Source organism: Halichoerus grypus, chromosome X (genome assembly GCF_964656455.1).
Source record: "Halichoerus grypus chromosome X, mHalGry1.hap1.1, whole genome shotgun sequence".
Lineage (NCBI taxonomy): Eukaryota > Metazoa > Chordata > Mammalia > Carnivora > Phocidae > Halichoerus > Halichoerus grypus.
Genome location: NC_135727.1, coordinates 3655534 through 3669823, shown reverse-complemented (window position 1 = coordinate 3669823; position 14290 = coordinate 3655534). Strand labels below are relative to the sequence as shown.

The 14290-nt window shown below is 47.2% G+C and overlaps 1 protein-coding gene across 1 annotated transcript in view; it reads left to right on the top strand.

Moving 5' to 3' along the window:
- Positions 1 to 8602: 8602 nt before the first annotated feature.
- GABRE (gamma-aminobutyric acid type A receptor subunit epsilon) overlaps positions 8603 to 14290 on the top strand; it is a 16881-nt gene continuing 11193 nt past the window's right edge. The window contains exons 1-3 of the mRNA XM_036078877.2: positions 8603 to 8692; positions 12563 to 12780; positions 13221 to 13288. Coding sequence (XP_035934770.2) covers positions 8640 to 8692; positions 12563 to 12780; positions 13221 to 13288 — 339 coding nt within the window. The 5' untranslated portion in view covers positions 8603 to 8639. The remainder of the gene's footprint in view (positions 8693 to 12562; positions 12781 to 13220; positions 13289 to 14290) is intronic.

The window sequence follows — 14290 nt, the reverse complement described above, 5'->3', positions numbered from 1 at the left end:
GAAGAATCTGTTCCCTTCGGACCTTTGACAATTGGGAAAATCTTTCTAGAGCTGGGGTGAAGAAATGCAGCTCCTCAGGGCTATTAGGACTCAGAAGCTCTATCCCCTGAACTTCAGGCTTGGGAAAACAGGCAAGACAGTAGACCATCCAGACTGTTTGGTGCAAAGTCCTGCAGCTCCGAAGGATGAGTCATCTGCTTTTACCACCACTTGAAATAAACGATAATGGCTTGGCAGTCTCTCATATATTAATAGCCTTGTCATTTTACCTTCCTCATGCTCCCTTTACTCCACAATGGAATTAGAGATGGCAAAACTGGTTTCAGAGCTGATTGCCCTGAGTGTCCAAGCTACCCAGAAGGTCCAGAAGGACCCAGGACATTTTTTGCACCCTGACCAGATTGACAGGCCATTGTCCTTCTCCTGCAGTTATTCTTGGCTACATTACCACTTTTAATGGTCCCATGGTATTTTGTACTGGAAATTAACAGATTTACTTCCTTATTTGAGTAATGCCTGTTCTTGCATAAGAATGTAAGCTTCATGAAGGCAGGGACTTAGTCTGGCTTGTCACTGTATCCCCAGCACTCAGAACAGCATCTGTGAGAAAGGAGAGGGGAGTTCAAAATGTCAGCCCCTCCCTACACAAAGAAGGAAGATACACAAAGAGGGCAGAAGTTGGTAATGGGGGAAATGTTTCATGAAAGGGAGAACAGGACTCGCTGTAACAAGGGGCTTTTTGATATAACATCCCATTTTCCCTAACCCCTGGTACAAACATGAGGGTCATAGCTCAACCTGTGGTTAATCTTAGACTTAATCATTAAGCTTAAGTGGTTAAAAGGAATAAAAACCTGGAGATTGTAAGTGAAATGATTCCTCCTCTATTTAGTGTCTTCACTTTGCCCATATAACAGGAAACTTCAGTTGCCTGTGCTGTGCAAAAAACATTTCTGCTACTTCTCTTACTCCTCCCTAAGGAGAAGCAGTGGCCTACCTCATAGGTAAGACAGAGCAAAGGAAAACACAGCAATCCTTGGTTCTTCTGTGCCAGATTTCTGAGATACACAGGAAGGCCATCTGCCTTTTGCAGCTGCCTGTCCTCAGGAAAGGTAGTTAAGTTTAATTTGAGGCAGGGGTGAGGGATAGGATGGCATTTACAGAAGCCAATTTGGAGCCTCTGCTCCCTTTATTAAGGGATGTGGGGAATTATTTGTTCTTCTGAATCTGTCTGACCCCTGTATCTTATTTTTAAATTACTATGAATTTGGAGGGGACGGGTTAGGGGTGCAGGTAATCATCTCCCTCAAACTCCAAGAAGACCCACCACATTCCACACCCCAGTTTCTGTAAGTCTCTGGGTTCATTGCTCTCTATATAGCACACCCATCCCTGCACTGCTCTGTGCTTCTGCAATTTTAATCAGACCCTGACCACTCTGGTATCCCCTATATCTTCAAAGCCTCCCACTAGCCCATCAGCACCTTGCTCTATGAGACAGAGGCCTCCACCTTCCCACCTCTTTATCCAAATCCAACTCTAGCTCCCCTCGACCTGGAGGACATGGCTTTCCCTGCAGGGCTCTCATTCACACACCCAGTTATTAATCCAGTCAATACACTGTGATAGGGCACCAGCTCTGGGGGCCATCTAAAGGGGTTTATTCTCCTGTACTCCATGTCCCTTAGGGTCTCAGGTGGGGCTGTCACCTACAATGTTGCTTCCAAACCATTACATCTTATCCTCTCTTGCTCACTTAATGACATCATCCTCACCCTGACTCCAATGTAGCATACTTTTCACTCTATACTTGGGCATTCCCATCAACTTATACACATGCTGTCTCTTCTCCCATATAACTTCTTGAGCCTCCTTCTTTCTCCAGTTGTCCCATTTGGCTGCTGTCCTCTGCAATGAAATTCCCCCAAGGAATTGTCTATGCTCCTTATTTCCAATGTCCCATCCATCCAAAAGCACACACCATACAAACTTCTTTTGTCAAGGTCACTAATGACTTATATATTGCTAACCACAATGATCAAGTCTTGTCTTATCCCACCTGACCTTCCAGCAGCAGTTAACAATTGAATTCCTCCCTCCTTCTTGACTTCAGTGATGCCTCACTCTTGATTATTCTCTCACCTCACTGGTCACATTTCTCAGTCTTTTGGCTGGCTCTTTTTCTTCTCCCTAGTCTCTTACTGTCCTTGGTTCTCTTCTCTAGCTACACTCATTCCCATGTTCATCTCATCTAGTCCCATAGCTTTAAATGTCATCTCTATGCCATGTTATGTCACTCCTTTCCTCATAACTCTCCCAATGGCTTCCATTTTTAAGCAGAGTAAAAGTTAATGTTTTTTTCAGTGACACTACATGTTTTGCCAGCCCCACACCATTATTTCTCTGATCTCATCTCTCACTAACTCCTTGTTTACTCTACTCCAGATGCACTGGCTTTCTTGCTGTTCCTGGAACATGCCAAACATGCTCTGCCCTTAGGTAATTTTTATTGTTTGTTCCTTTGTACTAAAACACTCTTCTTTCAGATATTTGCATAGCCCAGTGCTACCTTCTTAGGGATGCTTTCCCTGACCATCCTATGTAAAATTGTAACCCACTCTCCCCAGCACTCTTAATCCTACTTACCTTACTCTGCTTATTTTTCTCCAAACAATTTATTACCCTCTAAAATGCTACAAATTTTCCTATTATATATATATTTTTTTATGGTCAGCCTCCTCCCCTGGAATGTGTGCTCCACAAGAGCAGGAATTTTTATTTTTCTCATTTCTTTAGCATCTAAGACAGTGCCTGGTGCCTGGTAACAAGTGTTGGTTGAATAAATGAATGAGCCTCTCTTTCTTCTCCTTTCCTTTCCTCCCTCCCTCCTCTGAGGAAGAGGTGTTCATCCTCCACTAGTAGATCAGTTCTGCGCACTAGACTCTGATTGTACCCAACTACCTCCTTAAGGACTTCCTCCCCTCTGTCTTCTCTTCAATTGACTTCTTCCTTGTAGCCTATAAACATATCTCATTCATCTTTAAAACACAAAAATCAGAATTTTCCAAGTATTTGCTTCCCTCTAGCTGCTGCACTCTGACCTCCTTCACTATAAACTTCTTGAGAAGTTCTCTGTGTTTTCTGACTTCATATCCTCACCTCACATATTCATTCCTCACAGAAGACACTTTAGCTCCTTCTTTGGACCTCTTTCTCTTATTCTCCAAGGCTTTGGTCCAGGTCTTAGGGACCCAGAGAAGAATCAGGCATGACCTCTTCATTAAGCCCCATCTCCACTTTTGGTCTGGGAGACAGTGACAGCTCTCCCTGCTTTCCAGCCAGACTTCTCAGATAAGCTGTGTTCATATTCTCCCTTCTCTCACTGACCCTTTCCTGCACTCCTCAACCCTCTGTGAACTGGCCCCCACCGAAATGCTCCACTGCAACAGCTTGTGTCAAGCTTGCCAGTGACTTCCTTGTTGATAAACCCAGTGGACATCATTCAATCCTTGTCTTACTAGAATGTTGTTGAACCTGCCATCCTAATAGAAATTCTCCTTTTTTCTGTTGGCTACTGTGACTGCTCTCTCATGACTCAGGCTTATGCCATCTTCTTCCTCCCTGGGTGATTGCATCTAGTCCCATGGTTTTGAATAGCACCCATGTGCTGGGACTCTCAATCTCCATCCCCAGCCATGCCTCTCCTCCCTTGTAGACTGGACCTGAGTACCACCAGCCTAGGGTGCTCCCTCAGTGGTCCAATTCCCCAATGTCTAGAACCTGTTTTTTTTCCAGTCCATTATCACCTTCTTGAAATAGGAGCCTAGCTCTGCCATGGAAATCTGGGGCTGGGCTCTTGCTCCCTGGTCAGACACTTCCTAGGTACTGTTCAAGACCTTAGGGATACCAGGTGTGCCTGCACTATTTTTCAGTAATTTATCAGTAATGGTGAGAATGGCACATAAGTTTTGTTCATTCAGCTAGTATCTAGTGGAGGATCTGAAATTCAAACCCAGTCCCACCTGTAGGGCACAGGACCTAATCACTGCCCTGTGCTGCCTCTATCTCTACTGTCTATTTGTTCTGAATGCTGGTTGTCCCCTGTTCGCTCCTCCATCCATATTAGCTCCCAGCTTAGCCCTATAGAGAATTCTTCCTCCAGCTTGCTTCCCCAGTGTCCCAGGCATCTTGTTCTTGCTGTAAGCCCAGATACTTAACTAAGAATCTTGCACAACTTTTTGGGACCGGTATTTTTCCCTTGGTCTAATAGGAAAAACACATTGTGCATGTGTTACAGTTTGGGCCAAGTGAGACAGGAGCACACAGACTTTATGACCAGCAGCTCTGGTTTTACCCTTAAACCACATGTATAGCATGACACATGGTGGTTTGGTATTGGTTATTAAATGTGATCATTCACAACTGACAAAGGGGTTGCTCACGGCTATTCTGATCAATGGGTAGCTTGGTTTAGTTATGAAAATACAGCTGATATATTAACTTTTCTGTTTATATCCAGCTTGAATATCAAGTTGTAGAGAGATATATTTGAAGTGATGAGCCCAGGATAGAGAAGTGGGGAGACACACACACACACACACACACACACACACACCTAGATAATAAATATGAAGGTTCTTGGGACATTAGAAAGTGAAACACAAAATGCAAGGGACGGTTCTCATTACTGTGACTAAAAGCTCTCTCCCTTCCTTCTGCCTTCCCTATTACTGTTCTGCCACCCTGGTCACCTGGAGAAGACCCTGCATCTTCTCTAGCAATCCAATTTCCTTTGCTTCCTCCCCCGCTCCAAGTAGATATCAATCGTGTCAGTTAAACCTCCCCCATGTTGCTCTCTCCCTTCTAATCATCCTGGTGGCTCTGCTCTCATTCAGATCCATACAACTCCTTTTCTGGGAGAAAATGGGCTCCAGTCTGTCCTTCCTGTAAACTCTCTTTTTTTGTTTGTTTGTTTGTTTTTAATTTTATTTTATTATGTTATGTTAGTCACCATACAATACATCATTAGTTTTGCCATTTTCCTCTAAAACCCTCAGTTTGTTTCTCAGAGTCCATAGTCTCTCATGGTTCCTCTCTCTAAAACCCTCAGTTTGTTTCTCAGAGTCCATAGTCTCTCATGGTTCCTCTCTCCCTCCGATCTCCCCCCCCTTCATTTTTTCCCTCCCTTCTCCTAATGTCCTCCATGCTGTTCCTTATGTTCCACAAATAAGTGAAACCATATGATAATTGACTTTCTCTGCTTGACTTGTTTCACTTAGCATAATCTCCTCCAGTCCCATCCATGTTGATGTAAAAGTTGGGTATTCATCCTTTTTGCTGGCTGAGTAATATTCCATTGTATATATGGATCACATCTTCTTTATCCATTCATCTGTTGAAGGGCATCTCGACTCTTTCCACAGTTTGGTTATTGCAGACATTGCTGCTATGAATACTGGGGTGCATATGGCCCTTCTTTTCACTACATCTGTGTCTTTGGGGTAAATACCCAGTAATGCAATTGTGGGGTCAGGGGGTAGCTCTATTTTTAATTTTTTGAGGAACCTCCACACTGTTTTCCAAAGTGGTTGTACCAACTCTTGGCTGACCAATCAGAGGGGTCTCCTTGAAGAACAGTTCTGACATGCAATGTCTCTGTTTGAAAATCTTCTGTAACATCCCCTTTGCATACAAGATAAAGTACAGGTTCTTGGCTCAGCATTCAAGGACCAGAAATAGCCTGTCAAGCCTGCTTTATCTCCCACAATGCCTCTTCATGCAAATGCTCCCAGCAAACTCTTCCTTGTTTTCTATCAAGCACCACACATTTCTGATTTCAATACCTTGGCTGACTCTATGTTTGGAATGCCCATATCTGCACCTCTGCCAGTAAGGCCCATCTATTGCTACAAGTCTCAAGTCCCTGTAAAACATAGACTCCTCCTGCCTGCAGTTTCCAGAACTGCCCAGCCGGAGGGAGACCTGGTCTTCCTGGGAATTCCAAGGCACTCGTGACTTTCTACCTTGTGCTAGTAATTTCTGAGAGATGTCCCTTCTCCTCTCTTGAGCCACATATGTGAGAACCAAGACTATGTCCAAGGCTTTGCTTTATATCCCTCCATTGCCAAGTCCATGGCCTGGCTTAGACAAGCACACAGGAAGTATTAGGAGAGCTGCAACACAGTAATCAGGCCCTGTCTTTTAGAAGGCTCATGAATTTCCACAGGTCCTTGTAGCTATCCTATTGGACGAGATGGGTAAGGAAAATGGCAAAATGTGATTAATCTCCACCCTTAAGAGAAAGGTGCCCCAGGTGGGTCCTCTGACTAGAAAGCTGTAACTGCTGGCCTCTTTTGGCTGCCTGGGACTCGGTCATTTATTCAACAAATATAACTAATGCTGGTCATTAAACACTGCACTCAACCCAGGAGAGTACAGGGAAATCAGTCAAACCTCCATCTCTTGGAACTCCAATGTCAGTGGAGGAAGAGACATCTATATAAGACACCTCAAACCCAAGGCCGCTCTGCGCAGCACTCTGGTGCTAGACAGGAAGGCAGGCAGATGGTGGGCAGCTTTCTCCCTGTAGTAAGCTTGGGAATGCTCTGCATTTGCCTGGTCCCTGCTTTGCAGCATATCTCCCTAGGGCAAGAGTGGCTACATAATCTGCAGGGCCGAGGGAAAAATAAAAATGCAGGGGCACTTGTTAAAAAATTATTTTTTAAAGATTTTATTTATTTATTTGACAGAGAGAGAGCTAGCAAGAGCAGGAACACAAGCAGGGGGAGTGGGAGAGGGAGAAGCAGGCTTCCTGTGGAGCTGAGAGCCCGATGCGGGGCTTGATCCCAGGACCCTGGGATCATGACCTGAGCCAAAGGCAGGCGCTTAACAACTGAGCCACCCAGGCACCCCGTGTTCAAAAATTATTAAGAATTTCAAGAGGAGGACAGCAAAGCGTTAAACAAAGTGCGGCCCTTCTGCACAGGTCACAAGCCCATGAAGTTTGCCCTGCCACAGGGCTAGGAAGCATGCACACAAGAGGCCTGAAAGTGTCCTGCAGTCTTTTCTTCTCCCTTGCACAGAGGCTGAAGGGAGGCTAGGTCCCAGTAAACTGGGTGGCACTGGGACATACACAGCTGCACACAGGCCAAAAATAAACACTTGTTGAGTGCCTACTTTGTGCCCAAAACTCATCTAGATTTCAGAGATATGGTGGAAAACCAAACAGACATGTTTTTTGGTTTGGTTTGGTTTCTGTCACTGAGCTTATTCCAGTGGGGGAAACCCACTATAAACAAGCTCACAAAGAAATGTCCAAGAATATCATCAGTTAGTGGACAGTGTTGTGGAGATGACAAAGCAGAGTGATGGGATAGGGATAGGGTGGTAGAGAGGGTGTATTAGGTTAGCTTGGTACAGCAAAGGCTCTCCAAGAGGCCTCCTGCTAGCTAAGATGCACACAGCCCCTTCTAGAGCAACAGGTGAGGATGCTGCTAATGTTTGGCATCAGCTTGACAGGCAAATCTCTGCAATCCTTTCCCCTAATCAAGTGAATCATGAGGGTCTGGGTGACAAAGAGGAAGTCCAAGGATGCTTGAGAGACTCTTCACTATCCCCACTGAATGGGGGCACTGACCCTCACCCTCATGCCCACCCCCAGTGCTTTCTCACTTCTATTTCTGGCATGACTGAGAGTCGAGTCTCCAGAAAGTTTTGGCCAGCCAGTCTTGGAGAGTTTTCTGAGGTCCCAGATGGTCTCTCTCAGACCCAGGCCCCAGGGCTAAACCTGGATCCACACTGAGTCACTCATTGCCTCTCTGCTGTTAAGGGAAAGTGCTCCAGTGAATGCCTAGGCCTGGTCCTCTGTTGGTGGGTCCTTCCTTGCCCCCAAATACCTGAGAAACTGGCCTGTGTAGTAGCTCAGATCAGAGCTTGCTGGGAGAGACACACCTCCCCCCACCAAGTCTCTCTTCTTCCCCTGTGCCAAGGAAGGTACTCAACCAGCTTCCTTCGGATGCCCAGAGATGTACTCTGAAGGACTGGAAGGTCTGGAGTGAGGGTAGGGGAAATCTCAGAGGCCAGAAGACCTGGGGACGCAACAGGTGATAGGGGAGGGAGCCGAGGGCTGGAAGCCACAGTTTGATCCCGCGGTACGCTAGCGGACTGGAGGGATTCTATAAGGAGGCAGGAGCCCACCCAGTCCCCCATCTTGCCTAGCCGGGCCCAGTCTGTGGCCGCCCTCCCAGCCGCAGCCGCGGGCCTCCGGTTTCCCCTGCCTGGGGCCCGCGCCGCCAGCTCGCCTCTTCCTCCCTTTCCCCGTCCCCCGCCCGTGGCTGTCTGGCAGCGCTGCAGTCGTGGCGGCGGGGGGCGGGGGGCCTTGGTGACAGGGCTTCCTCCTCTTCTCCCTCCGCCTTCCTTCCGCCCCCCGCAAGCCTATCCACCCTACTCTCCGCAGCAGCAAACACGTCGTCGGAGATTTCCATCGGGGCTCAGGGGGCGGGGCCAAGGTGGGGGGCGCGGGGCGGGGCGAGTGGGAGGAGTGGAAGTTGGAGCCCAACAAAACCCTGCACACCGCGCTCGGTGCGGCCAGACCGTGCGCAGCGACTTCCGCACAGGTGGTCGCGCCGGTCCCCACCACGATGTTAACCAAAGTTCTGATCCTCCTGGGCATGTCCATAATCCTTCCGTCTAGGTGAGTCTCCATCCCGGGACCCAGGAGCTCTCTGCGCCCAGCTCCCTCCCCCCTGGAGCTAGGCCAGCTCCCCGGACCCCCGCGCCCCTGCGTTCCTCAAGCGCCGCGCCCACCTTTTCCCAGGCCCTGCGCGAGCTAGCTGGATCCCGGGTCCCCGGGACGCGCTGCCAGCCTCCAACCCGCTCCCTCTAGGATGGGCACCCCAGACCCCTGAAGGAGCGCCCAGGAAGCAAGCCGGGACGCCTGTTCCCTGGCCGCTCCGGTCCTCAGACTCCCGCTCTCCAAAACCACGGCGACGGCCGGGGGGCACGAGCACGCTTCTCTCTCTCGGGGTCTTCAGTGGGAAGAAGCGAGTGGCCCGCGGGATGACCGACCAGCGTAGGCTTGTGCTTCTGAGGACTGGGGGAGACTTTGGGAAGGTGGCGTCCAGAAAGACTCTCGGGCTTGGGGAACGAAACTGCGCCTAAATGCTGGAGTGTCGGCTTGTGTGTCCTCTCATTTAAATTTCTTTTTCTGAGCGCCTACTAACTACCAGGCCAGATAACTCTGACTTTACTTGCTTCCCTTCCCGCCGCGTCTCTTGGTGCCAGTCCCAGGCGCTAGCCCCAATTTAGTCCAAGGATTCCCGCCCCAGTTATCCACCCCACTCCTCTCTGCCGCCAGCCTCCCCTTTCCTCCTTCATCCCCCCTCCCACCAGACACCCTGCTGGGTGTTGGGCTGACCAGAGCCTGAGGTCAGAGACTGTTATTCTCTGAGGTCTGAGGTTTGGGTCCTGGATTTCAATCCCCATCCCCTTTTCCAAAGGCTAACAACAGGTTTCCCTTGAGCAGCCAGCTTCCTTCACACTTTCTTCTGGCCCTGAGACTTTGCTAGGAAGGTTGTTCCCTGCACTTCTGACTTTATAGAGTGGGAGATGACTGCTTCATATTTCTGAGACGGTTTCCATTCCAGAAGTCTCCGTGGCACTGGGCTCCTGTCTTGCTTATCTGTTTTGGGGAGAGGGGAGATGGCTTCTCTCCTCACCCCAGAATGCTTTAGCTCCCCTGAAGAGCTCCCGGCTGGCTCACCGGTGTCCTGGGATGTGGGGGTTGGCCTCAGCAGGGGCTTGGCAAATATTTCTGAATGCGTGCTAGGAATTTCCAGCCATCCACATCCCTCCAGATATGAATTGAACTGTTTGGGAGAGCTGGCATGGGGTCTGGGAGTGGGGGCAGAAGGAAGCAGTAGGAGCAGGAAAAAAAAAGAGCTGGGAAGAGGGGCTGTTGACATGGAAACTACCCTTCCAGTCCCCTGGAGTGGGTGGGGAGGGAAGGGCCAAGTAACTGGTGTTTAGACATTGTCAGCATGGCAACCCATGATGTCAGCAAAGAGCTGGAGGTGGCCTTGGGGTGTGTTGGCAAGGGCCACCTCAAACCAGGAAATCTTGCTCTGGTCCAGGCTCAGCCTCAAATGGTGGTGACTTTGGGCACAGCCCTTCCCCCAGGTGGGATTCAGTTTCTTCATCTGTAAGGTGAAAAAGAGGGCTGATTTGGGGGGAAAAAACAACCCAGTGGGCCCCCTCCTAGAGCATTGCCAGTGCCCTCTTCCTCTCCTTCCCTCCCCCACGGTTAGTTGAAAGAGCATCCTCAGTAGTGGGAGGGGATGTGGAGTTTCAGCTCCATCTTGGACCATTGCATATAGAGGGATATAAGTGCATGAAAAGGCCCCATGGAAAGATTCCTCTAGTCCAGTACATGAGTGTTTTTCAAGTTTTTATTATTTCTAGCCTTGAAAGGGAGCTTAATGGCTGGCTGAGGAAAGGTATGCAGGGTCAGCAGCTCCTTAACCTCAAGGATCCCAAGATGAGTGTGTTTGTTTTGTTTGTGTTTTACTGGCAAGTGCTGTAGAACTACAGCGACCTCAAGACCTTCTGATATCATTTTCATCGCAGACATAGTTTGGGAGCAGGGGGGCTTCAGTGGTCCCTGGGCTTTTGCTTGTTTGTTTACCCCTTGAACGTTGGGGCTCTTGTTGGCTTCAGACATTTGGGTGGTCTTGGCTGGCAGTGCCAGTCCTGATTGTGCCATGCTCCTAGCCACGTCACTCATTTTGCAGGACATCAGGCCTCTGTTCTCCCTCTGCCCCTCCAACAGTCAGAGGACTTGGGGGGGATGCCTCAGGGAGAGAGGACGTTTCTGCATGTGTTATTTGGAAATGGAAACTGCTTTTTCTCAAGCCCAGTTCTCCCCTTGGCCAGAGTGGGAATTAGCCACTTCAGACATGAGAAATGGCATAAATCTGGCACATCTGTATGCCAGTTAGGCAATTCTAAGAGCTTGTAATGCCACAGGAAAATGCGTTTCGCTGCACAAGTTGTCTGTGGTCTGCCCCACAGATACCTTGCCTGTGTTGCTAGTCCTCTCCACCTACCCCCCACAGGCTTCACCATGTGCTCCCACCCGGTACACTCTCCTACCCAAAGGAAACCATTCTCCTGCTTTACAACATCATAGGTTAATTTTGCTGAAGGTTTTTAAAAAGCTTTTAATTATAATTTTTTTCAAAGATATAGAAAAGTAGGGGGAACAATAAAGTGAAACCCCATGTACCCATCACCAGCCTCATTAATTACAAATTCATGACCACAGTTAATTTCTCTGTCCCCCACCCACTCTCTATTTCAGCTTAAATTATTCTAAAGCAAATCTCAGACATCATATCATTTCCTATGCAATTATTTTAGTATACATTTCTAGTCATAAGGACTCCAAACACATAATAAAATAACACTATTACACCAAAAATTTTAGAATAATTTTGTCATAGTGAAGAAACTATCCAGTCAGTGTTCAAATCTCCCTTATTGTGTCATAAATGTTTTTTGTTTTGTGTTTTAGTTTGCCTTTTGAAATCAGGATCCAAATAAGATCCATATATTAGCAGATTTTTATTAGCATTTTTATTTTTCAAAACAATTTTTTTATTGAATTAGAACATATATGCAGAAAAGTACTCAAATCATTAGTGTGTAGCTGATGAGTTGTCAGAAAATGACCACACTGGTATCAATACACCCACCTCAGGGACTAGAACATGACCAGAACCTCAGAAGCCCCCTGAAGCCCACTTCCTCACTGCTTCCCAGCAAAAGTACCAGGACCCTAACTTCTAACACCATCCGTGAGTTTCATACATTGCCAGATGGCTTTTTAATGTTTTGTTTTATTTAATTTAATTCTTATTTTTTGGCTGTGGTGCATGGCTGTGGCATTCAGGCTGGACTCCAGTCGGCCATCTCTCCTGGATGACAGTCTCTGAGTAAAGGACTCCTGCCTTTTCTCAGTGCTCAGAGCTTCCCCTCATCCCTGGCCCCCAACTCCAAAGCAGTGAATAACACAAAAGCAAAGAAATGCAGAATATTCCCACGGTGTCCTAGCCCTCTATGGGAGAGGCTGTTCTGGCTTTCTGGAGCATTTCTCAGCAATTCTGGCCCTCTGCCTGCCCATTTGCTCCCCAGTGGTGCTGGTCAGGCAGACTGGAGACCAGGGCTAGTAACGGCAGCTGGTTGGCCAAAGCTCATATACAAATACCCTCTTCATCTTACACTGAGAAGTTCTTTTAAAATGGTTTTGTTATTGGGATATTTTTAAAATAAAGAATTACCATAAAGGAAGGATAGTATGGGAAGTGTCCAAAAAGCAGCAAGATTTAGAAGAAATTAACAAATATAATCTGTTACTAGCTCAAAATTTGCTGTTACCGGTCATTCTTTATGCCTTGGGATGCAGACTTATTTTGGTTTGCTTCTGTCCCAAAAGGCCTCAGCTGGGGCCCCTACAGAGTGGAGAACAGAGCTTCATTTTTTTTGTTTGTTTGGTTTTTTGTTCTAGGAGCGAAGAACCTCATGTTGAATCAGAAAATGGACCCTCTGCCCATGAGGATGTCTATGGGCCCCAGCCCCAGGCTCCGGAAAAGAAGCTCCTCTCTGAGGAAACAATGCCCACCCTTACTGGTCCCCATCGCAGACTTGCGAAACTGCCAGCAGCCACTCACATTCTGAACAGCATCCTGAACAACTATAACCACAAACTGCGCCCTAGCATAGGTGGTGAGTAGCAGAACATAGTTCTTCCCCTCCTGGAGCAGGAGGTTGAGGGCAGAGGTGTGGATAATGGGTGTGGGTATTGGTGACGGTGTCATGCACATGGGCAGGAACATCTGCTGTTGACCTGTCAGGTAAGAGATATCAACTCTAGTCTCAGCAGTGCTCTTGACCTTGGTCTAGACTTTTTTTTCTTTTCTCACCCTCAGTTTTTCCAACTATAAAATAAGATGAGTAGACTAGATGACTGACCTTCAAGGTATGTCCAGCTCTTAACAGTCTGTGAATTGGATCTTGCCATGGAAGAACAAAGAAAGAAATAGCACTGGATGTTGAAACTATGTCTCTAGTCCTCACCCATCTCCTTGTTCTCCCCTCTGACCATGCCCTCCCCTGTCCCTGCCCCTATTTGACACTTACTTCGGCCACGTCTGTCTCCTTTGCAGAAAAGCCCACTGTGGTCACTGTTGAGCTCTCTGTCAACACTCTTGGTCCTATCTCTATTCTGGACATGGTGAGTACTGATTTTTGATTACAGTGTCTTGTAGCCCAGAGAGCTGACCCATGGGCCCTTTCACATACTTGTTTTTTCTGCTCTGTGTCTAAGAGTTTTGTGGTTTTGGTTTTGGTTTTGTTTTGGAGAGGGGATATTATAACCAACACTGACTCTAGAAGGTGGGAAAAGGTAAGTCCCTTGTTGCCTGAAGGGGACTTTCAGAGTCCTGACCATATCTTCTAGTCTTTCATTCAAAATAAAAATAATAAAGCAACTTTAAACACCACAATGGAACTGCTCTTTTTTTCTGATAGTGATTTTTATAGATTTAAGTCTATAGTTACTAACTCTTGTTGTAAGACTGCTTCTCTCATTTCTCTTTCCTTTTCCATTACTATCATTCTAGTGTCAGGACTGTCCTCAGCCTCTCTTATCTCTCCTTGGAATATGCAAAATTCAAGGTTTCTGCCTACCCCAGTCTACCTACTGACCCAGTGGCCTCCCGTGTGATGTGCCTCCTGTAGGTCTGACCTGGCTTAAAGCGTGAAGTTCAACACCACACTTTAGTGGTCAAGGCCCTCCATGGCTGGAGCCAACCCAGAGCTCTGGTTTTATTTTTTTTTCCACCCCTTTAGAGACCACATGCTCTAGTCGCAGTAGAGTATGGGTATTACCAAATCACCTTGTACCTTTGAGTCTTTGTTCAAGCTATTTCCTGTTTGGAATGCCATTGCTCCAATTTTCTACTTGCCATAATCTTATCCTTCAGGGTCTATCTCTAATGGCATCTTCTCTGACCTCCACAACTATTAATTGCTCCCTTTGTACTCACACCACACTCCTTTCTTTGGGATTCAGATTTTTTCTAGCTTATATCATAGTTGTTTACCTGATCTTCCCTACCTCATTGTATTGTAATTATGTGCTCTTTATCTGCCTTGTTCTCCTGATTATGGTTTCCTTGGTGTCAAGAACTCAGTATATGTTAACCGAGCAAATGAATTATGAAAGATGTACTAT